The following is a 26,507-nucleotide window of genomic DNA, read 5'->3' as shown; positions in this document are numbered from 1 at the left end:
CTATTCAACGACTTGCTCGCAGGAATTTTCATTTTATTCTTAGCGGCACAATCCTCAACGGAGTCGATCAGATTCTTTTCCACCTGTTTGTTAAAAAGCTCGGTGTTCTTCTTCACCTGATGGGTCGACGAACACTCTCCCGCAGACTTTCGTTCTGTTTTTTCGCGATGATTCTCAGACTTTACTTTTGAGCAATATTGGAGACTCATTACGTGTAAAATTTTCAACTGATATGAAAATGCGTCGGAAATATTATGCTGTAGCATAGCTATTTTTGAGCAAGCTTGATAGTTTCCCAACTCGGCACACTAAAAGCATGATTAAAATCATGAAGTTACACAGCTGTAAAGATTTATTTAAACCATGAAAACCAACCTTTTCCATAATTCTCAAAGAATCATATAAACCAGAAAAATATTCTAATGCATAATGCAGCGTTAATTCTCCTGGTGATTTCTCGATAACGCTCAAGGGGCGGATAACATCCGCCAGAGATGATATATCGTAGCTCTGATAAGAAATTATGGGAGCAGGGATATTAGGAACTTGACTAGGCACGTCCAAAGCTATATGCGATATATGAGGGAGCCGTACAACTCGCTTTTTAATCCACACAAGCTTATCGTCTGTATCACGTGTGTCTTTTGCAGGAAGCCGACCTAATTGTGCTCTACTATTATTACCCCAAGCTAAAACAGTACCTCCTGAAAGGGAATACAGTGAAAAATGAAAACCTTATTGATGATGCAACCTAAAATTGTTCAATGAAAATGATCATGTTAAACTAATTTGAAAATTTGCCTTCTAAAGCACAATGGGTTTGCCACAAACCTAAACTTTATAAACTTTCAAGCTTTCTTAATATTTTTTTTACTTAATACACTGTATGATTTGTATACCTGGCTGAATGGCAATCGTATAATCGTATCCGCAATAAATTCCAACAGTTTTAATTATAGGATTTATTTTCTCCCTAAATTCGTTACTCTCCGATTGACACTCGCTCATAGTAGAATTCTTTGCTTCACCCTCTAATTCATGGTCCTCTTCTATTCGTTTATAAGCATTATGCCTTGGAGGTACTTGTGCAAAAATCGAAGCAGGATTGTAACACAATGGTGTAGGAATTGGCACTTCCCGTCTACTACCATTGCCTACCTGACCATCTAAATTTCTACCCCATGTGTAAAGCGATCCATCCTTCGTCACGAGAGCATTATGATGGCATCCGGTTGATACCTGTTGCAAATGATGTGTTAAATTTGATGAGCAAAATGTTAAAAAAAAAAAAAAAAAAAAACAAACTACGATAAAACGGTAATCTTGTTTGCCGAACAGTCGCTTGTAAATGAAAACTCATTTGACTGACCTGTACGATATCCCCTTTCACTAAGCTGGTATCTACGATTGTCGGCTGTAAATGTGTTTGAGCTTCCTCGAGTGACCCGACGTTCACATTCTTTATACACACGTTATCTTGCTGCTTCCTTCGCGAGTCTGTACTGGTTCCACTCATTTTTGCTTGTGCATTTTTATTTTGTGCAGTACTATCCGAAACCCCCTCATTCGTGTCGCTCACATTCGCGTTGTCAGTGACTTTTTCGAACTCGTCAATGTTTTCGAACTGCTTCACGATACCGTCTCGTTGTTCCAGTATGCGAGTTCTCTTTTGCGTTTGTGCTTGTAGTCGAAGAACCTGGGGGCTAGCTCCCCATATGTACAGTTTATTCGTATAACTAACGGCGAGCTAAAGATAGTACAGTATATATCAATAACTATATGTGCAATATAGAATTATAATTAGACAAAGTCCTCTCATGCTTACATTATGAAAATATCCAGTTGCAATAAACGATATTTTTTCTGAAAGCGAGACTTTCATTGGCACTGAACTCTTAACATTATTCCCGACACCCAGTTGCCCAAAAATATTGCAACCAAACGCATACACGATACCCTCCGTGGAAAGGGCCAGTGTATGTGCATGACCAGCGCTAATATAACGTACAACTATACCAAGTAAAGATGTTACTAAAGTAGGAGTCAATTTTTTCTCGGTATTACCATGACCTAATTGACCATGAACACCCCAACCCCATGTAAACACTCTGCCATCAGCAGTCAATGCAACAGAATGATATTGTCCAGCTACTGCATCGATAATAACTTCCTGGGCCAAACAAGTGATCAGTTCAGGGGTTGAACATTGTAAAACCTTACCCAAACCCAATTGACCGAATTGGCTTGATCCCCAAGCGTAAACACCATTGTTAGTCACTGCTAAAGTGTGACAATGGCCGCACGATACGCTGAGAACATCCAGTTCCATGCTTCGAAAGAAGGATATAGCTTGAGGTGAACCATACCTCAATACAGATGGGCCAGTTCCTATTAATAATTAATGTATATCTTATATAAAAATAAGTTAAGCATTTAATTGAGAATATATTCACCTAAACACCCTTGCACAGAACTTCCCCATGTATAAATATTTCCATTTCTAATAAGAGCAACGTGAGAGAATCCAGCACATAACGGCCTTCTTTTGAAATCAGCACCAGAATTAGTATTGCTATGAACCTGTTTTAATTGTAAATATGTAATTATCTATTAACACCAAACATCGAATGGTTTATACGATAATTACCTTTCTAAGTCCTAACAATTCAATGTTACACTTAGTAGAAGACTCGTGATGTAAAATAGAATTTTTATAAATCAAAGTCAATAGAATTAGTAAAAAAGTTTCTACAATTTCCTCTATCAACGTATCAGCCTCATCCTACGTGAAAAGGGAAAATAAATGTCAACTGTAAAAATGAATGAATGAGTGAATTAATCAATGAATCAGTTATACATACATTTTCCACGAGATCTATAGAATCACATTGACTAGATTGAGAACTATGAGAAGTAGTTCTATGGCGTAATCGACATCGCACTATTCTAGGTCTTATCACTGGATTCGTTGGATCATACAGTATTACTAATCTCTAAACATTTACGAAAATGTAGAAAGATAAAAACATTTATGTTACTACCTATAATATAATACATGTATTTTTACCTGAAGTACAAAAATTTGAGAATTGTGAAGATTATCAAGAATAAATGACATATGACTTCTAGCTAACTCAGGATTTACTAACATTGCTTGCATTAAGCTTGGTTCACTTATGCATATCAATAAACCATCTGAAATTAAACAAATAAATAGTTATACATATATATAACAATGCTTCTACGTAATTTTATAATTATTTATAATTATATATTACATGGTGTTGGATGGAAATTGTTTGTGCTGAAATTATGCATTGTCTTCATAAGAATATCTAACATTTGCCCATAAAGACTTTTCTGTGTTGCTAAGTGATGCAACACTTCCCACAAACATGTTTGTCCCGCAATATTAACTGCTAATAATTCATCGTAAAAAGAATTTGTAGATAAGAAATACCTATAATCCAAATAATTCTTATTAAATACTATTTCTACGATATTTTTCATAAAATTATATCCACATGCTTACAAAAACTCTTTATATATAGCCTTTGATTTTTGAGACGCAATTCTAAGCGTTCGTTCAATAAAAGCGAGAACACATAAGTTAGAAAGATGTATTCTTGGTGCAACAGGCAGTTCGCTAATAGCTGGGGAACCTAAACAATGCGTAAGACAACGCAATAAATCGGCCGTATATCCAACAGAGGCAAATTTTAACATACTCTTCATTATTCGACACTGAAAAAGATAAACGTAAAAAATATATATAAATTTAAACGATTGCAATTAACTTAATTTATCTTCTGTATAATATTTACTTACTTTAGACAATTTATAGCAAGCTACAGCACGGGTGAAATCTTTATTCATCAAAAGTATATCACCGATTTGCTCTAGTAACTGCTGTGCATTGATGCCAAACACTATAGCCAATTTAGCCGCTTTTTCGAGTTCGTTATTTTTCAATACTAATTCCATAAAAATTGATAATATCGATTTCCTGTAAATAAAGGAGCATGATAATTTTTAAAGTTTTATTAAAGAGATTAAGAATATTAAAAATATAATACCGACCTTAAAACAACTTTATATACAGAATGATTTGTTACAATTATACAAGTATCCACATGAGGTAATTCAACACTAATATCTTTCATTCCCTTTGGTAATGCGTACTTATTTTTAACGTCTTCAGAAATTACTGTTGGTGCATTATTTGTTAAATCTATAGCTCTGTACACGGCGCGTATTACTTCTTTGCTATTCACTAAAGAAAAGTGACCAACAATGCACTCTGGATTAAATTTACCATTATCGCTCTTATGAGTTTCGGATAATCTGTTCGATATTACATACATTATACGCTGACTGACGTCAGTAATAAAAAAAAATCGCTGAGTTAATAAAACATTTCTACAAGATTCAAATACTCTATGTGCTGATAAAGGTACAGTAGTAAAATTAGGTCCATATACCTGTAATCACAAATTTTTTTCTGTCACATTTACTACTGTACATAATTAAAAATTAATAAAATACCGCCTTACCAATATTTGATTTGTAATAGAATGGTAACATGTGTACAATTGTTGCCCTTCTCTATCTAACTGTGACATCAGAAACACATCTTTTGACATTGCTTCTGGTGTTATCTGATTCTGGTTCACTTCTGCAGAGGATTCAGAATGAACAGCAGTATTCTGAGTATTTCGATTGCTCGTAATATCTGGAAAATTAATGAAGATCTCTTTAACAATTTACTTGAACACTTTACCGACCGGAAGCCTATTAACCGGCTCTTTGTTGCCAATGCCTACCGACCGGGAGCTTATTAATCGGCTTTTTGCTGCCAACGATATAGTAAGCACTCTCACGAATTTTGATTTAAAATCTGTACAGCTGTAAGAATAAGCGTTTATATTCCTGCACGATAGTCATCACCGAACCGGTATTAGCGATGTATCCGCGCGCGTATGAGCCGGTCGGGAGTGCGTAGCAAGTTCAGCCACGAGCGGTCGGAAAAGTGTTAAAATATAATTATTGTATAATTTTGTCTATACAAACCATACTGTATATTTTCTCCTAATGTCTGACTTTTTGTTTCTATCAATTTTTGTCTGAGTATAGCAAGCTTGTCAACAGACAACTGTTTGAGTCCTTGCAATCTGGATCTAGTAGAAGCAAATATTTTGGTATTATCATAAATGTTATCATTTGTGTGTAACACATTGTATGATTCCCCATTTTCTAAATGTTGCAAACAACTGTATGTACGCTGCTCCAAAAGTAATCTCCACTGTCTCCTAGATTGACTTGTTATCAAGAGGGAAACAATGTCATTACTTTGATCACGACAAATGTGGAGACTGGCAATATTTCCTTTAATTTGTGTTACATTTGTTTGATGACCATCTTCAAGATTTATAAATATAATCTCCCCGTATTCAGTCCCAATAATACCAATTTCAGCAGGCATTACTAGACTTTGCCACCATACTATTGCAGTAGGCCTGAAAATTTGTAACAATCATAAATGAAAAAAAAAATAAAATCATAAGTGTCTTTCATTAAAAGTTCAATTATGGTATGTACTTTGAATGAGTTGATTGTGAACTAATAGAAGGAAAAGAAGTTATATCATCACTGGTCCATCTTATGTCCTTTTCACTATTTTCATCAACAAAACACAAAGCAGGAATTATATATATAGATCCATCAACACTTGCAGAGAGCAACCATGATCCCAGAAAATGAAAACACACAGCTGAGATTTGCTTATGAAGCCCTTGAAACCATGGTATTCTTTTAATTATTGGAGCAGTTATTGAGTCTTTCTTGTAATACAAAAAAATTTCAGCATTCCCAGTTGTAATTGCTAAAAATAAACTCTTTCCATATTCACATTGAGCACTGTGCTGTATTTCTGTTGCTTTGATTAAACACTGCAACTTGAACAGACTTTCTTCGGTGAAAATATTCATTGGCTGAAAGCCCTCTGTGCCTATTTCTGCGATCATTATACTTAAGATTACTGCTGATCTGTTAATACTACCTGAAATATAAAATGTCACATCAAATATTCTTAATAAAAAAATTTGTTTTTAGATATAATGTGAAAATAAGAAGCCATTCTTAAAAATGATAATTCGACCTAATTTGCATAGACATAATATAATTATTCAATTTACACAAATTCTTGGATGCATTCAACTTCTGATTACCCATATAAAAATTTGCAATACAACATAAAGAATTAAAACCCTTTATTAATTTCTACGTGATATAAATATTCAGATCGATACAATTATTAGCTTTAAATATACGTATTAAATTATTTCTAACGCGTAATCCAAGTAGATGTGAACAAATTTAAGTACGAGTTAATTTTCATTATGCGCTACCTGCTGTAACGATTGCGTAGCATGCCAAGTAAAATATTTAACAAGATATTACGAGATGTTATACCTGTGTTTATACACTTGTAAAATAATATAAGTGACGAGAAGAAAGCTTCGTCTATTAAGAAATTCTTGTCGTGCTAAAAATAAATGATTGCAAAAGGAACTTAGACCAAATGTTACATTGCGCATTCCGTCGAAACGTGATATATTTTTGCACGCCAGAAATTAATAAAATTAATTATTCACAGTGCATTACATTTTTACAATAATACCGCCGTCAAATTTCTAAACGTCAGAATATCAAGGTTAGATTGCGTTATAACCATCGGCATAGCCATGCTAAAAAACTTAAAATCACCAGCTTATAGTACAAGCTGGTGCAATTGCATTCGATGTTTGAATAATCATGTTTTTTCTTAAATTACTGCCTGAAAATTTATGCAGATTTAATAGCGATAGCTGATATTTTAAAAAATAAAGATAATGATAAATAACGCTTAGATAATAGGTTGCAATATGTTATATCTATTGTATCAAAATCTTATGTTATTACGTATTTTTCAACTTTAAATAGCTTATCAAAAATTAAGAAAACGTAATGAAATTTTTATCGATAAATATAATTCTATATTTGAACTGTATTTCTCTAGCTTCGTTTAATAAATTGAGTTGGTAATATTTGCGGCGCAGTTCATAAAATATTATCATTTGAAGTACGCATCGAAGAAAGATGGTGGATGATAGTGTGAATTGACGATTTAGTATTGAACGTTTTAAGTTTTAGAGAAATTTTGACGTAACTGTGTATTGTACGTTTTATACGTAACTCGAAGAATCGAAAATGGGTTCAAATAAACGACATAAGACCGAGAAGAGTCGGGACGCTAAGAAGAAGCGTCACCGTAGCCGTTCAAGAAGTTACACGCCTGAGCGCGAGAAATCGGAAAAGCACAGACATCACAAAAAGCATAGAAGAAAAGAACGCAAGGATTATGACAGCGATGGTTATTATTTGATTCATTCTTTTTAAACTATATGAATATGTTGTACGATGGCTTTCCTCGATGTCCGGGTGTTTTATTACAAATTAACTACGCGCGCAACTTTGCAAATGTAATTGTATACAAGCGATTAGATAAGCTACGCTTTTCGTTTAACTTCGTTGTTTCCTCTCCGCCGTTTCGAAAATAATATCGTGTTTCATCTGCGCAGAAACATACATATCAATTTCAAGTACAAGATTAAATAATTTGGAGGAAATCGAAGCGAATAATATTTATATCTTGCATAGGTATATAAGCATTTTCTATGATGAGCATACGATATTTAATATCAGTTAATACTGCCTTCATTTTATTTCAGTCGAAATAGTTAATGCACCTCCCCCACCAAAAATTTCTAAGTCATCACATCCATCAACACCTCCACCTCCTGAAATCTCTAAGCAACGTAGTCCTTCACCAAACAAAGGTGGTGGAACACAGACCTCCCTGTCTATTGAGGAAACTAATAAGTTGAGAGCAAAATTAGGTTTAAAACCATTAGAAGTTGACAGTGCTCCAAAAGATGACCCTAATAAGATTAAAGATGACTTGGGAGAATTTTATCACAAGCCTGCACCTGATGTTAATGAAAAGTTAAGGAGCCAGAAATTAAAAGAAAAAATTGGTACTCAGAAACAGAAAAGATTAATTGAGCAAAATTTAGCAAAAATAAAAAGTTTGGGTGATTGTGAGTCTGATGATGACACAAAATCTTGGATTGATAGAAACAGACGTTTGGAGGAGGAGAAGAAAAAAGCAGAAGAAAGAGTACTCTTGCAATAATTTACATATAAATTTCGTTATTGTTATATTCGTAATCAATATTTTAATTTTTTATAATTTTCCTACCAGGCAAAAATGTTAGATCAGCTAGATGAGGAATTTGGTATTGGAAATTTAGTAAAAGAAGAAATACACGCCGCTCGTAATACAGCTTATACTGAAAAGAATTTAAAGGGTCTGAAAGTAGAACATAATTTCGTAAGTATTTATATCTATAATATATTTCAAAGATTATATAGTAATTGAATAATTCTATTTGAACATCTAACAGGAAAAATTTCAAGAAGGCAAAACAGTTGTCTTGACATTAAAAGATCAAGAAGTATTACATGAAGGTGAAGATGTACTTGTTAACGTGAATATAACGGACGAAGAGCGTTATCAACGTAATATTTTAAATAAGACTAAAAAACCTGGTTATGATGCATACGATGACGATAACTTCGATGAATTTGGTTTTCCAAAGAAAACGGTTTTGGAAAAATATGACGAAGAGATTGAGGGCCAAAAAAAAGATAATTTCGTATTGGGAGTTAATATGAAAGATGTTAAGCAGAATAAACTCGATTATGTTAAGCAACGTTTAGCGAATAAACGACTAGAATCGTTACAGTTAACAGAGCCAAAACTAGCTAGTGAATACTACAATGATGATGAACTTACAAAGTTTAAGAAACCAAAGAAAAAGGTAAATCTTTCAAATGAAATTTCTAATATTCCGAAAAGTTAATATTTTATTGTATTTCAGGTTCGCAAAATTCGAAAAAAATTGAAAGCAGAGGATTTGATTCCTGAAGATAACGATTATCTTCGTGATCTCGGTAGCAGGAGAAGCAAACGAACGGAAGATGTGAAAGATAACGATGCTTTAGACGTAGACGATTTAGGAGGTATTTTGAATATTTTCTTATTCCTATTGTTTAAAAATTAATGATTTTTTTTTTTTGTAATTCTCAAATTAAGCTCCGGCCGAAGACCTCAGTGGAATTAAACTGGATGAGGATGACAAAGAGATGGAATTACAATTAGCATGGAAAAAAGCTCAACGACTAAAAGAATCACAAGCATCAAGTATCGAAAAAGTCGCTGAAAGCATAAAACAAGAGCCCGCAGGTTCTGAAGAAAATCAATCTGGAAATATCGTTCTTAATGCTACTGCAGAATTTTGCAGAACCTTAGGAGACATTCCTACTTACGGTCTTGCCGGAAACAGGGAAGAAAATGGCCAAGAACTTATGGTATCAATCGACCTTTTAATCCTTCTGTTTTCTTAATTTTATTTTCTACATTTCTTGTTTTCCATAAAAACTATAGGACTTCGAATTGGACGGGGTCAAAGAAGAACCACCAATAAATGAAGAGGAGGATGATGGTCGTGGCGCGTGGAATACTGTGCAACTAGGTATCTCTTTAACGTCCAAGTCAATTATTTTGTTTTTTACATCGTGTATAATCCACTATATTTTACAAACAGATGAAAGTACATCTGAACCAGTAGCAATGGAAGCTGCGATTTTAGACGCAGAGCCTTCACTCGGTCAAGGCGTTGGCGGGGCGTTAAAACTCGCAATGAGCAAAGGTTATCTGCAAAAAGAGGACAGTAGTAGACCTTCTGCGTCTCGTTTCGCGCACTTACAGGCCCAGAATTACTCCATAGAGGATAAAACTTACGGGTATGTATGGAACATAACTAGCGTTCAATACAAGAAATTTTCTTACACGTTTACCAGTGGAAGACAGATGTAAGAAACATTCTTCTATTGAACACATACCAAAACGAACCTTGTTAGTCAAGTCTCTAGTGAATTTCAAACTGTTAGTTAACAGTCGTAAATAGAGAGCCCAAATTTCGGTGCTCGGAAAATGGATGATCCACTACCGCAACAAGAGATTAACTACTTTGTCGGAGATGATCAAAGGCCCGAGAAGAGAGTAGGATTGATAGAGGTATGTTTATATTATGCGATTCTATTGTTCCAAGCGAGACTCGTTCGAGCGTTCTAGACAAGTCCAAGCGTGGATTGAAGTTGCCTTAATTTAATTAGTAAGATATAAAATTATTCTTATATGCTGTATAAATTATATCATCAATATGATTTCCTTTTATTGTACAGTGCATATGCATGATTGAAGGTATGGAATATAAAATAACTTGTAGGATAAGGATTTTGTGCAATCTCAATTTAAACTTCAATTTTTTTTGTAACATATATAGGCACACGTTTTATTAAATATACTGTGGAAATTAACCGTCTTTGATAAAAATAACAATTTAATAAAATATATTCGATTCATCGAATTGAAGTATATTTTATAAGAACATGTGTTTAACTACGATAGCTATATTGACTTGTTTAGATTCGTGTTGATTTAATCGCATAATGTAATGTATCTTGAAGATGTAACAATTTTTTTAATTCACGGTAACATAAATTTCGAAACACCGAATTCCATGGGCTTCTATAAATTTATAGACTTAAACAGAGTTTAGTTTATCCATGTCGTGCACAAGTGATTTTATCCACATGTTTTTTTATTTTTTAGGGACGATGATAAATTTGGGAGAAGAGATCGTTTCAATGGTCCAACTTCGGAGTTCAAGGAGAAGGATGGCTTCAAACCCAACGTTAAGTTGGAATATATCGATGACGATGGCCATGTTTTGAGTGCAAAGGAAGCTTTCCGATATCTATCACACAAGTTCCACGGTAAAGGACCGGGAAAAAATAAGGTTTATATTTTTTTAAGTTGTTTATCTATCCAGCCATAAGAAATGCGGATTAAATGTAGTTTTGTCCTATGTAGGTTGAAAAACGAATGAAAAAAGCAGAGCAAGAGGTGTTGATGAAACGAATGTCATCCACAGATACGCCTCTAGGCACGCTTAATCTATTACAAGCGAAACAGAAGGAAACTCAATCGCCGTATATAGTACTCAGTGGAAGTAAACAAATGCAGACGTAAGCAAATTTTATGTTGCTTCAATAGATATCGTAATATCGTTTAAAATATCGTCTCATAAATTTATTTTCTTTCCAGGACTAGCATATCAAAGTCAAAGCATTAAAAATTTTAAAGCTAAATTTAATAAGAGTTGTATATAATATATAAACAGAAGGAAATCTCTTATCCGTACATTTTTTCAAACAGAACAATATGTTGTCATAAAGCGGAAAATATTGCACACTTCTTTGATTTGTTAATCTCCATACAGAATAATAAAACGACATTTGTGAGTTTATAAAGAAGACTAATTTCTTTCATATCCGTTCGTTTAGACTCGTTAATTTTTAATTGGCGCTTCAAGTCATACACAAATTTTAATAATATAGTTGTTTATTTTATACCTTAAGAATTTTTTTGTAAGGGAACATTACACTTTTAATTTTTAGGGATGATATGACCCAAATATCGGGGTTATATTTTACAGACAGGTTTCTGAGACTTTATTTACAGTATAAGTTTAGATATGCTCGTTCGATACATAAAATCTTCAATATAGTTATAGTTGTCGGAGAAAATTGTCAGAACTTTCTCGATGCATATAAAACAGTATAAACTCATATCTTGTCGCATGTTTCGATTATTCTGTATACTAAAAATATTTTCTCTCGTTTTAATCAAATATATTGACTGCTATCACAATAAAATTAAGTGTGGGGAACAAACGATGTTCACGACTGTATCTTATTTATACAAACATTAAAATAATACGATCACTATATGCTAACAGTAACATGTGCATAAAAGCTATAAATATTTATAACATTACGATTCACTTTTTAATTATAAATCACAATTTACAATTACTTCCTATTATTCTATCCGTACAAATCGCTATTATTCGGAAGATAGAAATTTCAATACTACAAAATATTTTATTCTTTCTAATAATTACTATACAAACGTTTTACTGAACATTCTTTGTTTTCACTTCTCTTTGTTTTTATATAGCACAGTGTTATTGTGAAATTAAAAATGTGTTGTTTTGTTCAATGAAATCATGATTAATCATGATGAAACACATGATGACAACGTGATTTGCTACCGATAATATTGTGAGTATTTATAATTATTAACTGTCGGCATTATGATTTCGTAATCAAAAAACGACGCGTTTCTATAAGAATGCTGAATGGCATTATATTTATTTATCCCTGATATCACAAGGCTTTTCTTTGTGCAAAAATAGTATTAATACTTGATTCCACGAATCTTACACAGTGCACAATACTCTTATAAATTACATTTTATAAATATACGTCTTCAATGTAGACGATATAGTTTACATTTTCCGATATCCTTTCAAAAGACTTCCTCCTCTAGTCGCTATTCACAATTTAAAAAAATTTTTTTTGTATTTTTTGAAAAGATTGGCACTTTTCTCGATGGTTGACACAAAAATAATAGGAATTTCTACTAATAGAAAGAAATAATCGTTTTAATATTGTTCAGCTATTATCTAGAAACAGTATCTTTTATTAAGGCAGCGATATATCTTTTATTGTCAGCTGGAAATTTTTAAACAGCCTTGAAAAGCCGTTAAAAAATTCAGATTGACTCATTGTTAATCGCTATTTTCGTTGGTAAACAAAAATATTGGGCAACTATGCGCTAACAATAAAAAAATATATCATTAATCGAACAAACAACGTTTATTCTTTCATTCAGTGTTTATTTTTTAAATGAGTTCCTATTAATTTCGTAACAACCTAATGTACATTTTGATACAGATATGACTCTCTATTTGGTGGATTTTAAGAAATTTAGTTCATCCCAGTAACACATTTAATATCGTCGAATAATAGTCTTTAATAAATTATACTTTATGATTATCTACAATTCTGTTCCTGCATAAGTTTTCGTGTTACTGTTGTTTTAAACAAATTTCTTATAATCATTATGTTCGTATATTAAATTGTAAATATTCCTCCTTACTTTTCCCTAGAATTCAGAACATAACCTATACGTGTGTATATATATATATATACCTATATACGTTCTAAGATATTTAATTAATCCGACAAACTGCCAAATCTTTTTTACATATATGTATATATATTATAAATTGACTTTGTTATTTTTACTTCTCTTCCGTTGCTCATTGTATGGTATTAAAATCATTGGTATAAGTATCGTAAAAGGGAAGTGTGAGTCTCGATCGACGATTCGCTCATGTAAACGACGGACGTTTCTTAAAAAGTGAAAATCGATCATCATCGTATCAAAAAGTGGTTGTATACAAGAGAGAACGACGCATGTACGAAAACGTGGAGGTAAACCGTGGGATTATGATACAGTGTTTCGCTAACGGTTAGCTTTTCGGATAGACTTTCCTCAAATTAGTTACCTTCCAAGGTATCTTCCTTGAGCGGAACATCGTCAGCAATTGTTATCTGTTCAACGTCTCCATGTTCTGGCTCTGAGCGCTCTTGCTCAAGCCTTCCTCTTGGCCGCTTGGACTTGAAAACCTGATCGATTTAATGGACTTCAACTTGGTCGTTCCGCCATATCTGAAATTCACATCGCTGCAAGTATCCAGTGGGTGCATAGCTCCGCTTAAATTTGACCCATTGTCATCGTTCGTGACTTCCAGTTTAGTAGTTGGTATTTTCGTAACGGAACCCAATTCGTACGCTGACTTCGACGACTTAAGCTTCATCTTCGCGTTCAACGGTAACGAAACCGATTTTTCTAAATTGACCGCCTGGATTTTTAGATGATTATCGTTCTGTACCACCTCCTCATTTGTCGAGTTCATAGCGTCGTCGGTGATCTGAATATCTATGTTTACCGTTTTCGCGTCGTTTTCGTCGTTTCTAACAGTTTGCTCGTTCACTTGCTCGTTCACATACTCGTTCCTGAGAGCGGCCAATTGTGCTCGTTGCTTCTGGATGTGATTGTGCGAGTTCGAGAAGAACGACGAGACTCTCTCAAACTTGGTAGCTAAATTGGGTTGACTCAGCGTGGATTTTAGTGGATAAGGAGGCTCTACGGTGGTGTTGTTGTTCTTCAAGAAGTTGTGAGATTCTCTACCCGTGGAGTTACTCTTTATCATTCCCATTTTGATATTGTCTTCGATCACTTTCAGAGGGTAAGATCTACTGGAAGCGTTCCTTCGTTTCTCGGCTAGACTTAACTGAGCAATGATTCGGCGAATATCGCCGGGAAATTCAATATCTGGACGAGTTTCGGACAGCTGTTGAATAAACGCGCCCAACGTGGTGACAGTTACTTCCAGACTGCGATTTTGGGACTCGAGTTTGAGCAGAGTCGATTGCTGCACAGATCGTGCCGTCTCCAGACGATGTAGATTGCTCATAGTCATCTATAAACATAATTTTGTTGATTTAGTTTTAAGTGTAATAGTACATCTAAGAAAAGACTGATTTCTGAGAATCGTACTTCAAGTTGTTCAGTGAGTTGCGACACTTCTTGCGTAAGTTGCTTGTTAAGCACTTTGAACTTCTCCAAAGTCTCGATTTGTGGCTTTACTGACATCATTTCCTCTTGTAAGACTTGGTATTCTACTCTATATTCATTCAATTGTTTCGTAATCTCTTGATCCGGATAAAATACACGTTTCATTACTCGATCCAGTATGTCCCTATCTACAGCTGGTACGCGCGTCTGAAATTGCAGAAAGTATTATGAAATTATGATATCCACTTCCGTAGGTTTAATTCGCAACAAAAGAATCTTTCTTACCTTGAGATATTCCATAATTTCCTCGAAACTGTCGCACGTTAACAATTGATCTTGATGTTCTTCTAACAATGCCATAGATACACGGAAAAGAACCTCTGTACTTTCCAGGAAAAGCAAATCTATAAAGGGTAAATAAATTAAATAAATATTCAGAGTCTTGCAGATAAATATTTCTAGAGAAATTTATGTTTTATTATTTCATTCAACTTACCAAAAACTCTGGTCACAAAACCCAGTGGAAATTGACTGGCGAACAAGGTTAACAGCCATGGCGCAGCGTATAGCGTAGGCGAAACCTCATGTTTGTCAAAATGATTATAGATCGCTGGTAACCTATCGTGCAACAGCCTGGATAATTGATACAGGTACAATTGTAATGCCGCCATGTCGGGAAGATATAATTTTCTCAGGCCCCTTCGAAACATTAAGTGTCGCAGAAGAAAAAACGCCTGATCTTCCGACATCTATTAAAAAGTGGTGAAAACAATAAAATAAATTATATTTCAGGAAAAAGTTGTATTCAATTAAAATTATAATACTAACGTGTAAAAGAAGGACGCCAGCGACAAAACTGAGTCCTTGACAATAACCGACTTCATGATCCAAAAGTGAATACGCTTTCAACAAATTGAACAAGGCTAATTGGCCAGGGCCTAGGGGTGAACTATAGTACGGATGATTTGGAAACGTTCGTCCCAGATCTATTAAAATTGCATGTTGCTGAGATGTAAGTTGTTTCAAGAGTAACTCATACGGTGTATTATAATTAGGGAAATCGCGGGTTTCTATAGGCGGTTGCTTCAGGCAAAATTGTTCGGCCAAGAATTGCCACACTTCTCCCCTTTTCCCTTTTGGTACACCTGTATCGATATAAACGATGATTAAAAATTAGCCATCATATTTAAAAACATTTTACAACATGAAATTTTACGATCGTTTACCTTGCTTGATAGCGTGTAAAAGCATTTGATTATCACATTTCGTAGAAACTCTTGACTCTTTGCTTACAAGAAGATCCCACACTTCCATTAACTCACGGGCACAACTGCTAAGTTCATCATACTCCAACTTTATTCTCTTGACAGTCGCTTCCTCTTGACGTACTGAAGTCAAGAACATTTTTAAACACACTAGTTGCGTGCGCTATGCGTGTTTATAAATCTCCTTATACTACCCGGAAGAAAAGACGCAAAAATATATTACCTCTAAGCCTCGCGTTTTCCTTCTCCATTCTTATAAGGATTACTTGTTGATTGATCGCCTTCTTCCATAAATCTCTTAATTCCTGTTTTGTTCTGCGCTTTGGAGTCGTCTGAGGTGCTTTGATAATACCCATATTTCCGGTTTTGTCATTTTCCTTATCATGATCTTTACTGGGGGTTACTACTCGATTCAGTATAGCTTGCCTCCATGAACTATTTGAATGCACTGAATTACTCCCATCCGTTTCGGTTGGTGACATTTTTGGCGAATTCCCTACCTTTAGAAATCTGCAAATTGACAAGAATAACGATACGATTTATAATTCGATGAAATTATTAAAATTATATATATTGCACTTACATGTCCATCATAGAACTCTTTGGTCCAGTGTTCACAGTTAATTGCTGTTCAGGTGAAACCCTCAAGGATCTGGGTCTACTAGAGGAGTCTGGAGAAATGTCTACTATAGAGGCATGTCGCGAATTTTCAGGGCTTTGGCTACCGCTTTTTTGTATCACAGTGTTAAGGTGGCTCGGATCTCTCAGATGTGAGCCGAGTCCAAGGTCGTCCCGCGAACCCTTCCTCTTCATGAGAGTATCAAAGCTATTTGTTAGAGAGCGCTTCGCTTTCATAAATATTGTGCTTCCTACACCCACGCTTAAGTACTGATTAAGAAATTCACTCCTAGAACGTACCGTAAATAAAACTTTCAAGTTTCCGGCGAATATTTTATAATATTCTCTTGTTTAAAAATTCTACCTATTCTCAGCTGTGTCGTGGACATGTCTGGCCTGTTTCGCTTCGCAATGGGCGCGCAACAGCTTCATTAAAAATTGATTTTGCTCGCGCAGTGTAGTCCCCATACCGCCGGCAGCCTCCACGCTCTTGTATTTGCTAACAACGATCTCCTGATCGTCCTCCGGCAGCATTTCCATCCGCGAAAATATGATATTCTGAGTTCTCCTGTCATTCTGTCCTGGAACCCACAGAGGAATACACGCGAACTCATTATTCATCCCGCAATTTCGTTATAAAATCAAAGAAACAGAAAAAAGTACTACTGGTAAATTACCTTCGACTTCCTGGCAGAGCTTGTTATACCAATACATGGGGCAGTGTTCGCATGAAAATACAGAGTATCGGTCTTTCCTTGGAACTTCGGATGTTCCAACAAACGCTTGAGAAATTGCTACAACAAATCGTGCATTATTTCAATTTATTTCAAATCCTTTTTCTCAGATTAATATTTTAATGTATCGTTAATTCTGTACGCAGCAAGTGTACAGGATATTTCATTACTGGTGAAATCTGCTTTACCGACGATTAGTCACTGCAAAACGACAAAGAAGTTATCATCGGATTGAATTTCTCATAGGAAATGATTCAAACAGAAGAGTGATACATTTCTATGGACTTTCTTTCCCGCATTCCACCATCGTGTCCATTCTGTCAAAGCAGATGCCATCAATAAAAAAAAAACAAGAAACTCGTCTCACCAGCAACAAGGTCATCCGCTACGGATTCCGACTGGCACTTGAACACATAGCCAATAAAGTAGTCTGTGTTACTTTCTTTGCAAATAAAACCAAAGTGCTCCGGATTCTTCACACCCTGCACGCAACTCGCCACATCCCTGAGCTGTTTGTGAAGCAGCACCTGTTTCCTATCCGGACTGATCAATCTCAAATCATAGCGGCCTACCTGAAATTCAGCGTCAGATCAGGATACGTTCCTCTTCGAGCGAATCTTTATTAAAAAAAAAAAAAAGATAAAAATAAATCGTATAATTTCGAACCTGGAAGAGCATCGTGCGATTGTGTTCATCACCCCCTCTCGCCATGGAATCCCGCCTGGCATTCAACACACTGCCCGTGGAGGACGCCCGATTTCGCATAACTTCCGGCACCTGCATGGAATTATTGTTCGCGGCGTCACGATTCTCTTCACGTTCCTCTTTCTCCGTAGAGCTCGCGTTTTGTGGCTTAGGAAACGTTTCCACGGAGCCGGTGAGTGTCGGCGGTACGCCCAACGGATTAACCGGCGATATAATACCACTTCCAGAGACATTTTCGATGCTTCCAGTCTCACTGGCACTGGATTCCTATAATAATTGATTTATTTTAAATATCGTACGATCTATACATGAATTTTTCGTAATTTCGTAAACTACATATGTGAACTCCTCTCACTGTGCTATTTCTTCTGTTATTGGAAGACGTTAAAAGTGATTGACGTTGATACTCTGCGAGGATATTACCCGTCGACGGTCTCGATTTGTCAAGACCGTGAACACGAAACCTTACTAGTGCATCGTCGATAAAGGCCTCCGATACCTTTGGCTGTGATACCTTGATTTTTTTTGAGCACCTATAGCAATAAACGTAGAAACTGTTAATCATGTGTGCTTCAATTGTGCAAATGTTAAATTGAAATGAAGATTCGTTTCAAATAGTAGGCAAAAATTGGAAACAATTGTTTGGAGAAACGAAAGACTTGAGAAATCACCTCAAAGAAATGGGAAGAGCTTGGAGATATGTCAGCACCTAGGGACATCAGGCTGGCCGCGCTGCTTTGCGATCTTTGAGGTACATCCCTGCCTTCAAATCGGGACGAGGCTGAGTGTTCCTTCATGTCTCTTAGGAATTGCTGAACCTGGGGACAAAGGAGGCGCATTGAATTGCAATCTCTCGGGCGACATGTCATTACTGCATTGAAGCTGCAAATTAATCCTCGTCACGCGACAACATACAACAATCGCGTTCGCAATACCCGCGATTGCAGTCGTTGCACCCAACGATGACACGATTTTTACCATCCTATTTTTCCTACATATCTCACAGATTCTCCTAACGACGTTAAATTACAGTGAATTATTAAGAGATACAGGAAATTTGTTTATTCAGGTGAAAAAGATCGAAGTACTGCGCATTGAGGGTACTGCCTTAATGAAAAATATAAATTGTATAAATTTTACAATTTATCTGAATGTTAAGTTTCTACACGACTGATAAAGTATTGTATCTTAATGGAAATTCTGAATATTACTCGGTGTAAATGACTTTTAAATAGGCTCTCTGCAATTCGATCTAAGAGCCCGCCGATTTACATTACTCGCGATGTTGTTATACAACAATGCAGAATACGTGTATTACCCACATGTCATATATATCGAGAATATTTTCGCGATGAAATTTCTCGCCCCAGAAATAATCCAGGATGTAGCATCTTAACTGCACCATTAATATACAAAACCGATTTCGCAAGAAAACGTGAACCAAACGTGGCCAATGGCCGTGGACCAAAATAAATTCATTTCGGGAGCACTCGTGGACCGCATGGTTTTCTATCCTGTTTTCCCCTTCTTCCACACTTCTGTTTTCTACTCTTTAGTAAATCACCTCAGGCTCGTTATTTGTAACGTACACCTCTTACTTTGTACTATACTTTCTCTGGTTTTTTTTTTGACATAAGGTGCCGCCATCTATATACATCGTTAGCAATTTATAAATATAGTACGTAAAAATTAAAGTTTCATTTATTCATAAAGCGAGATTTCACATTTAAGATCAGTAAGTGCCCTTAAGTAATTAGCAAGTTAAAAAAGAGATAACGATTTTTATTCCTGGTTTCTATGAAGCGTCATTCAAACAATGCGATCTGGTAATTCACATCCTGTTTGCAAAATAATATTTTGCCACTCGTAAAGTCTTTTACCATACTCCGTCATTTAATTTCCAATTAGCTCGCAGAATCTAAATCGTAGGCGTAAAACCATTAATCATCCCTCCTTAAACCCTCTTTTCGTATGTGTTCTAAGTGTGTACAGTGCTGCCTATCGCGTTCTAAGGAAGAATTTCAAACTAAGCCAACCAACTTCGCAAAATCTCTGTGGCATCGGGTTCATCCAAGCGTAACTCGGGAGGCTGTCCAAGTATTAGATTACACCGATTTTCACGAGCAATCTCGCGTGAGACACGCGAGTTTTTTGCTATTTGCTAGCTACGGTAGAGGGCACAATGACGTGCGGCGCGAGAACATGCATACAAGGCACAGGAGGAAAAAGAAACAAAAACATAGACCGAGGACGAACCGGAGACGCGGTGTGGTGTATAACTGTTGAGTTTGGAAAACAGGAAAAAACTAGGCAATCGATCTTCGACGTAAAACATTAAGACCCCGACCGTCGTCTGCAAACAATTTATTATGCAAACCGCGGCCACCACCAGGTTTCGATTGCACGATATATCGATAGTGATTAGCGGAACGAAGAGACGTGTCGGATGTTGGATGACGCGATCGATCAGGAAACAATTTGTATCAATGAAAAAAAGATTATCTCGGCGGGTGGTTATCTCAACGACCATGAGCGGTCTTCGGCTGGAACAGAGAATCTCGCCAGCCAGCGTGAGTTGCTGACACAGAAAGCAGATCGGCACAAAGCGGTGGGGCTTCTTTTATCCAATTACCAGACGAGCTTTCTTTTTATTATCCAGCCGGCCCTTCCTCCTTCTGCAAAATATGTACGACTGACACTTGATACACCTGACTCTAGCAACCTACACCACGATAAATATTAACATGACGATGATGCAAGTGGATTCCGATGAATTTTTTTTCTGTTCATTTCGTGAACACAAGTTTGGAAAGGTATTTGGAATGAAGAAAAATTTAATTTTACTTGTTTTATTTATTTTACATGTTTTGTATTCATCTTACGTTATCGATAGAATCATAGATAAAATTACTCTAGACGAGAAAACGTAGATAATCCTTGACCACTAATTTACGTAATATCTACGCGTAATAAATTTTTGTTTCCCGCCTATTCTTCATCAAAATATCTTTGTATCTTTCGACTGTTTTATATTAATACGCTTAAATCGATAAAAATTGAAAACTAAATATTTTAATAATGGTAAGTCTAGTCTAAAGAAAAGGATAACAATTAAGGGTTAAAGAAATACCTATGACAACTCAACAAATTATTAAATGCTGTTGCAATCGGTTATACATATTTATTATGATCTAATAGGTTACAAGAAAATCAATTTTTTGCCATCTTTCTTGCAACTTAATTACACATACGAGGACTTTTGAACAGGCAATAAGATAACCCGTTTCGTCACGTGTAATCATACCAACGATGTAATCGGAAATCCTACAATACAGAGCTGCATTATTCCAAATAAATCCTTTGGAACAAGAAAAGTTCAAAAGCATTTTAATGTAGTTTTAAATCAATTTTATATTTTTTTCTCAAAAACTGATATTTTTCACTAAAAAAACTTTCTGTCTCCCCTTCTAAAAGGAGAGAAGAAACCTACGCAATTACTTCAAAACGAATGATCACTAACAAGAACCACTTCAATTCTCAATTCTCACGACTATTGTATCGCTTCAGTCTCGACTATAAATACCATCAGGAAGGATCGCGAAATTCAAGCAAGGTCTTCGCGCGAGTGCGCGCGCAACATCTGTATGTGTCCCTCTATCCCTGTTTGTTGACACTCGCCTGTCCGCTGGTAATTGATCATCGTCAATTCTAGGTACAGAAGAGCACGCGTGATCATCGAGAGAAGAGCACGAGCAAGCGTCGTGACGCTGATCCATTGAATTCACGTGGAAAATTAAATTGAACGCCGCCAAGACCGACTGCGTGAACCGTCGTTTCATCGAGTTGCAGTTAAATGGAAACGAGCCATATCGCAAGAGTTCCCGAACCAAGGCCATTTTCGTATGATCGACGACCGTGAGAAAAGACACCGCGGAGAAATCGTTTTCGACCATTTTTCCGGCACTCTTCACGGCTAAGAATTAACAAGACCCATTCAATGTATCCGTGAATGAGGTTTTCCTGTGAAGGAGCTGATGATGGTATTCTTTTTTACGCTCCTCGAGAGAATTCTTCCTCGGTATACGGTCTCACGAATTCAATGGAGAAGGTGTTATACAACTTTTTATCGAAACGAACAAAAAGATACTCATCGTCGAAATTTATACATTTAATTTGAGATTATAGAGGAGAGAGTAGAAATATAGGATAGAGTAGAAATATGAAACACCAAGTGTTTGTTGTTTGCCTGAAATAATACGGTCTCATATTACTACCTGAATTTAATCAGCACATTTCAGATGTAGTTCCCCATAGTTTTTCGCGTTATTTTCTTATTTACTGTCTCTTAATATTATTTGTAAATTCTAAGAAAAAATTCTTTGGCGAGAAATTTACGATGTACTTGAAGGTATGCTAGAGCAAGTCATGCTTGATAAAGTTCTGATCGTTCATGAATATTCCCAGCACGTGCAACCATTCATCGTTGCAAGTATACAGTGTAGTTGGTTTAAGGAATGAGACAAAGATAGGGAACGTGTGTTTTCACGAGTGTATTTTGAAAGGTACGTGGAATCTAAGGAATAATTTTCTCTTATCGTGCCTTCTTCTAATTACAGTGTTTTATTTTGCAGCTGGTGTCGATGTGTCGTTACGTAAATTTACCTTACAGCAACGACGACGTATTAATTATTGATGGACAGAGATTTAATGGGAACTGTGTCAACTGCGATCAAAGCTTCTCTATGAATGGCAATAAAAACAGAACCATTCACTTTTTATGTAAATGCAAAGTGGTTTGAATGCGACTTGAAGTGAAGCACTTAAAAAATTGTATACTCTGTATGCGAAATAATATATACTATACCACAAAAAAACCAGAACAAAAAATCAAGAGAAATGGATTTTTTTAGTATTTGCAATCAAGTGTACGTTTGCACGTTGAAAATACGCAAGTGCATTCGCCCCGTGCTCGTTTCACGAAGTTTCTGTATGAAAAGGAACGAGAGCCACGTTTTCATGCGTGCCAGGTGTCGACCATAATTAAATCCTAATTGCTGTGGCTTGGCTTAATTTGATTTGACGCTGAAAAAGAAAAGCTGGATCACGTCGATAGCGGTGTATATAACGTGTAAGGGTCTTTGATCCTGGTTGACACAGTTTCGATTGAAATGTCGTGGAATGCGTCACACGCGTGTCTGCGAACGCTTTTACACATTAAAAATAAGAATCCTTGACGACCAAACGCCATAAACGAATGCGCATAAATTTTCTTTCATTTCAAGTATCGTTGAACCGAAATGAATTCGATCCACGCTAATTTCACGACGTTCAATATGTATATACCAGCATAAATTTTCTTTCATTCAACCTACCAAGGGGCCTTGATTGTTTATGTAACTGAATTCCACATTGCAATTCATATTTGCGTCAAACTTAAATACCCATGTACACCTATAATTAACGGTGAAAAACTTCTACTTTTTCTCTCTTGTAATATTAATCTAAATTTAAATTTTATTGCACGTGTAATACGAGGAAATTCTATTTGTTATTCAAATGGCGGCGCTCTAGGGTACAAATGATCTAGATGAATTCGTCTAGAGATGTACAAGAGACAGCTTTGTCGCTTCTAATCCTTCCACGAATACCTGAAGCTTTCACTCGTGTTATTTAAATACCACGATCTCACGATTTCAAATACTAGTTTTGTCGATAGCAGCGCCGCACACGTTTTCACATTTTTCCGTTATTGCTCAAATGATTGTGTCATCTGCGATGAATTAACCGCTTGGAAATTAACGGGTTACCCATCCGGCAACTTTCTCGTAACCTGTGGAAAACACTAGAATCTCTTTAAACATACAAGAAAACACAGTGGCAATTCCTTAATACCGTCTGAAACAACCTTAATAACTAACTGAATACATTAAATCTACCGTAATAATAAAAGATTTGTATGTCGTCACCATAGTAACGTAACCTAACCTACAAATTGTAGTATCAACAGAAGGACAAGGGTATTATATAAATTCGACCTAAATGTTACAAAAACGAAGCGACAAGCGTGCAACAATGAAAAATTCCCCTCAATTTCCACTTCAACAGAGACATAAGTGTTCTCCTCTCAGCAAGACGCTTCTTATGAAACAACCATGAATAGATAGTCACGTAAGGAGGCATAGCGTACTTCTTGCACGTACGCGTGCACAGTAAAACGGCAATAAAGGGGAAAGGGAAAGAATGCAGCGTATCTGTCTACGTGACCAAATTAACATTAAACCCGAAACAAGCGGCTACGCGACGATGGAGAAGAAGTAATACGACCCCAGCGGCTCGCGCACGAATACGTTAGACGACACGTTACGCGTTATTATCGACACTTTGTTGCAGAAACTACAATAATCTCTGTAATACGATTACACGTTAACGAGCACCTTTTTTGCCCTGACCACTAGATCCACAGAACTGGTTCGAACTACGTAAATCCATTGAGACACTCGTTTCTTCTCTTTTTGCTATAGCTTCTACGGTCGTCATAGCGAATTCGATGAAATGCCACGAATCGTGAAAGCAGACACTAGTACGTGATCGAAATGCCATAACTTTGGCACGAGACCGGTGAATACCGACAAAATTCGTGACGGAACTTGGGATACGCCGATCGAGCCTCCACACTGTGTTTATCGCGTATTTGTGAAATTCTAGTTCTTACTGGAACTACGTGGAGAAACTTAGCCGGATGTGTTCAGTCGGTATGTTCTTCTGTAGTCAGTCACACGAGAGCAATATCTTCGTAAAAATTTGTCGATTCGAAAGAATTATATGTACGGTTCGGGAGTGTATATATGAGAACCTTATTTAGAAGGTTGTATTTAATAATGGATCTAATCTGTATTGTCGATTATCGCTTAGCAACGACACGGCATGCTTTCGACCAATTTTTCAGGTTATGAGACAGGTAATAACCTCCACGTTGTGTAAATGTAATATATTAGGATTTTTAGCCTAGAAACATGTTTTCTTTATTGGTTTTATTTCGTTACTGACTGCAAGAGGAAAGGTATAAAATATTCACATTATCTCGCCCTTTTTAAACGTCGCTCAGTTGCTTAAAAATCGCAGGTATACTTTTGTTTGGACTGGCTGTGGCACGGAGTTTGCATATCTAAGGTAGAGATGCCTTTCAGTGACTTTTACGAAGCATAATTTGTAGAATGTGCATGGTGGAATGTGGAGTGTGGAACGCGGATTGTGGAATGTAGAATCAGAAAGATGAAATGTAAGATGCGAAATGTAGAAACGCTGAAGTTACTGTGAAACTCATGTGAACACATAAAATGAAGTTTCTACTGGTCCTATTAGTGTATAAATAAGCTTGAATCTCACGACCGTGTAACTAACTTCATGCTTCGTTTTTTTTTACGAAAAAAAGATTATTTGGTCGTAAGCATAGGTGTGAAGTGAAATGTGAACGCTCGAACAACCTTCGCGCGAGCAACAAAGATAAATAACATTTATTTTCCTGTTTATGACGCAATCGCAGGATTTTCCACCGGCCACCTCTCTCAGTCACTTTAAGCCCGTGAATGAAGTCCTCATAGTAGAGCATCAAACAAAAAAAGCCGTGGCGAAACGTTGAAAAATGAACCGACGGGCAAAAATAAAAATTGTCTGCCATGACACTACGAAACTCGTCGATCACGTATATTGTTCCTCCGAAATATTTTTGTAGCAACATTTTTACGTACTTTCGAAGCCAATCTATTTTGTGCACAGTATTTTTATAGTCGCGCGTGTGATAACCAGAACCTGCCTGTTCTTTACAAACTCGATTCAAAACTGGAAAGAGATGCCTATGTGACAAAAATTCCTCAAACAAGTTTGACGTAACTATTATTTTTTATCATTTATCGTGAAATATATCGGAACGACTGCAGCTGAACAGTCGGTAGAATATTAAAAAAAAAAATGCTTTTGACACACCGTTAATTGGTTGCAAACGTAATTCAGTCTTTGACCGACAAATAACTTTGCTGCCAATTTTCACTTAGTTGCCATTTAAATAAATTTATTTCGAAATTTATCGGACTTCTATTTTCGAAATTGCGTAAATTATAAAGGAAAATAGATAATGTTGCATGAACGTAACATCAATTACTCGAGCTACTCAAATAGAATAAAATTAATTGCATGAATAAAGTAGTCGACAACAATTTCGCCATTACAGTCTTTCAGAGCGAGAAAACAAGGGTTCCGAACAACGGGCAGTTTCGCGAAACGTCCGCTAGAGGCGAACGGTCGCGGTGAGCGGTCCCGACCACGAAATAATTACGTCAAACTCGATTTAGACGCGATTCGTATTTTACGTAACTTTCACCGTCGCGTGCAAGGTAGAGGTGAGAATGCAACGGTATTCTTAGGCACTAGGAAACCGACCAGTCTCTATCGCATACGACAAATATCGTTAAATCGTCTACGGCGAAGAAATCAATGTTTTTTTTCCGAAATAATCAAAACACAGTCAGTCAA

The 26,507-nt window shown here is 36.1% G+C and overlaps 3 protein-coding genes across 4 annotated transcripts in view; 1 reads left to right on the top strand and 2 right to left on the bottom strand.

Annotated features, from left to right (window-relative positions):
* Positions 1–6,677, bottom strand: part of LOC108570665 — a 7,978-nt gene extending 1,301 nt beyond the window's left edge. The window contains 18 exon segments of the mRNA XM_017932557.1: positions 1–2; positions 4–308; positions 376–704; positions 900–1,239; positions 1,370–1,747; positions 1,826–2,388; positions 2,454–2,580; positions 2,648–2,782; positions 2,862–2,993; positions 3,068–3,195; positions 3,279–3,460; positions 3,533–3,744; positions 3,829–4,006; positions 4,081–4,481; positions 4,554–4,732; positions 5,071–5,516; positions 5,599–6,058; positions 6,472–6,677. The exon segment at positions 1–2 is cut by the window's left edge and continues 499 nt beyond it. Of these exon segments, the coding sequence (XP_017788046.1) occupies positions 1–2; positions 4–308; positions 376–704; positions 900–1,239; positions 1,370–1,747; positions 1,826–2,388; positions 2,454–2,580; positions 2,648–2,782; positions 2,862–2,993; positions 3,068–3,195; positions 3,279–3,460; positions 3,533–3,744; positions 3,829–4,006; positions 4,081–4,481; positions 4,554–4,732; positions 5,071–5,516; positions 5,599–6,023 (4,462 nt within the window). The 5' untranslated portion in view covers positions 6,024–6,058; positions 6,472–6,677.
* Positions 6,678–7,181: 504 nt separating this feature from the next.
* LOC108570706 (U4/U6.U5 tri-snRNP-associated protein 1) lies at positions 7,182–11,354 on the top strand. Of its 2 annotated transcripts, XM_017932603.1 has the most exons (11): positions 7,182–7,411; positions 7,770–8,218; positions 8,303–8,431; positions 8,505–8,921; positions 8,982–9,123; positions 9,197–9,471; positions 9,548–9,635; positions 9,708–9,906; positions 10,778–10,964; positions 11,039–11,193; positions 11,273–11,354. In XM_017932603.1, exons 1-11 carry the CDS (start codon positions 7,249–7,251, stop codon positions 11,298–11,300), a joined length of 2,232 nt encoding a protein of 743 aa, XP_017788092.1. In that variant the 5' UTR covers positions 7,182–7,248; the 3' UTR covers positions 11,301–11,354. The 2 variants fall into 2 exon arrangements, 1 of the variants encoding a protein (XP_017788092.1); XR_001891368.1 differs by lacking the exons at positions 11,039–11,193; positions 11,273–11,354 and adding an exon at positions 10,054–10,180 and having other exon boundaries at positions 10,778–10,808.
* A 1,918-nt stretch (positions 11,355–13,272) lies between these two features.
* LOC108570774 (TBC1 domain family member 1) overlaps positions 13,273–26,507 on the bottom strand; it is a 15,041-nt gene continuing 1,806 nt past the window's right edge. The window contains exons 2-15 of the mRNA XM_017932678.1: positions 18,648–18,796; positions 18,334–18,532; positions 17,940–18,245; positions 17,641–17,845; positions 17,217–17,333; positions 16,904–17,120; positions 16,505–16,828; positions 16,145–16,431; positions 15,883–16,044; positions 15,485–15,801; positions 15,153–15,405; positions 14,942–15,060; positions 14,639–14,863; positions 13,273–14,561 (exon numbers count right to left, since the gene is read on the bottom strand). Coding sequence (XP_017788167.1) covers positions 13,626–14,561; positions 14,639–14,863; positions 14,942–15,060; positions 15,153–15,405; positions 15,485–15,801; positions 15,883–16,044; positions 16,145–16,431; positions 16,505–16,828; positions 16,904–17,120; positions 17,217–17,333; positions 17,641–17,845; positions 17,940–18,245; positions 18,334–18,532; positions 18,648–18,796 — 3,816 coding nt within the window. The 3' untranslated portion in view covers positions 13,273–13,625. The remainder of the gene's footprint in view (positions 14,562–14,638; positions 14,864–14,941; positions 15,061–15,152; positions 15,406–15,484; positions 15,802–15,882; positions 16,045–16,144; positions 16,432–16,504; positions 16,829–16,903; positions 17,121–17,216; positions 17,334–17,640; positions 17,846–17,939; positions 18,246–18,333; positions 18,533–18,647; positions 18,797–26,507) is intronic.

Source organism: Habropoda laboriosa, unplaced genomic scaffold, assembly GCF_001263275.1.
Source record: "Habropoda laboriosa isolate 0110345459 unplaced genomic scaffold, ASM126327v1 scaffold87, whole genome shotgun sequence".
Taxonomy (NCBI): domain Eukaryota; kingdom Metazoa; phylum Arthropoda; class Insecta; order Hymenoptera; family Apidae; genus Habropoda; species Habropoda laboriosa.
This window is presented reverse-complemented; position numbering and strand designations above follow the sequence as displayed.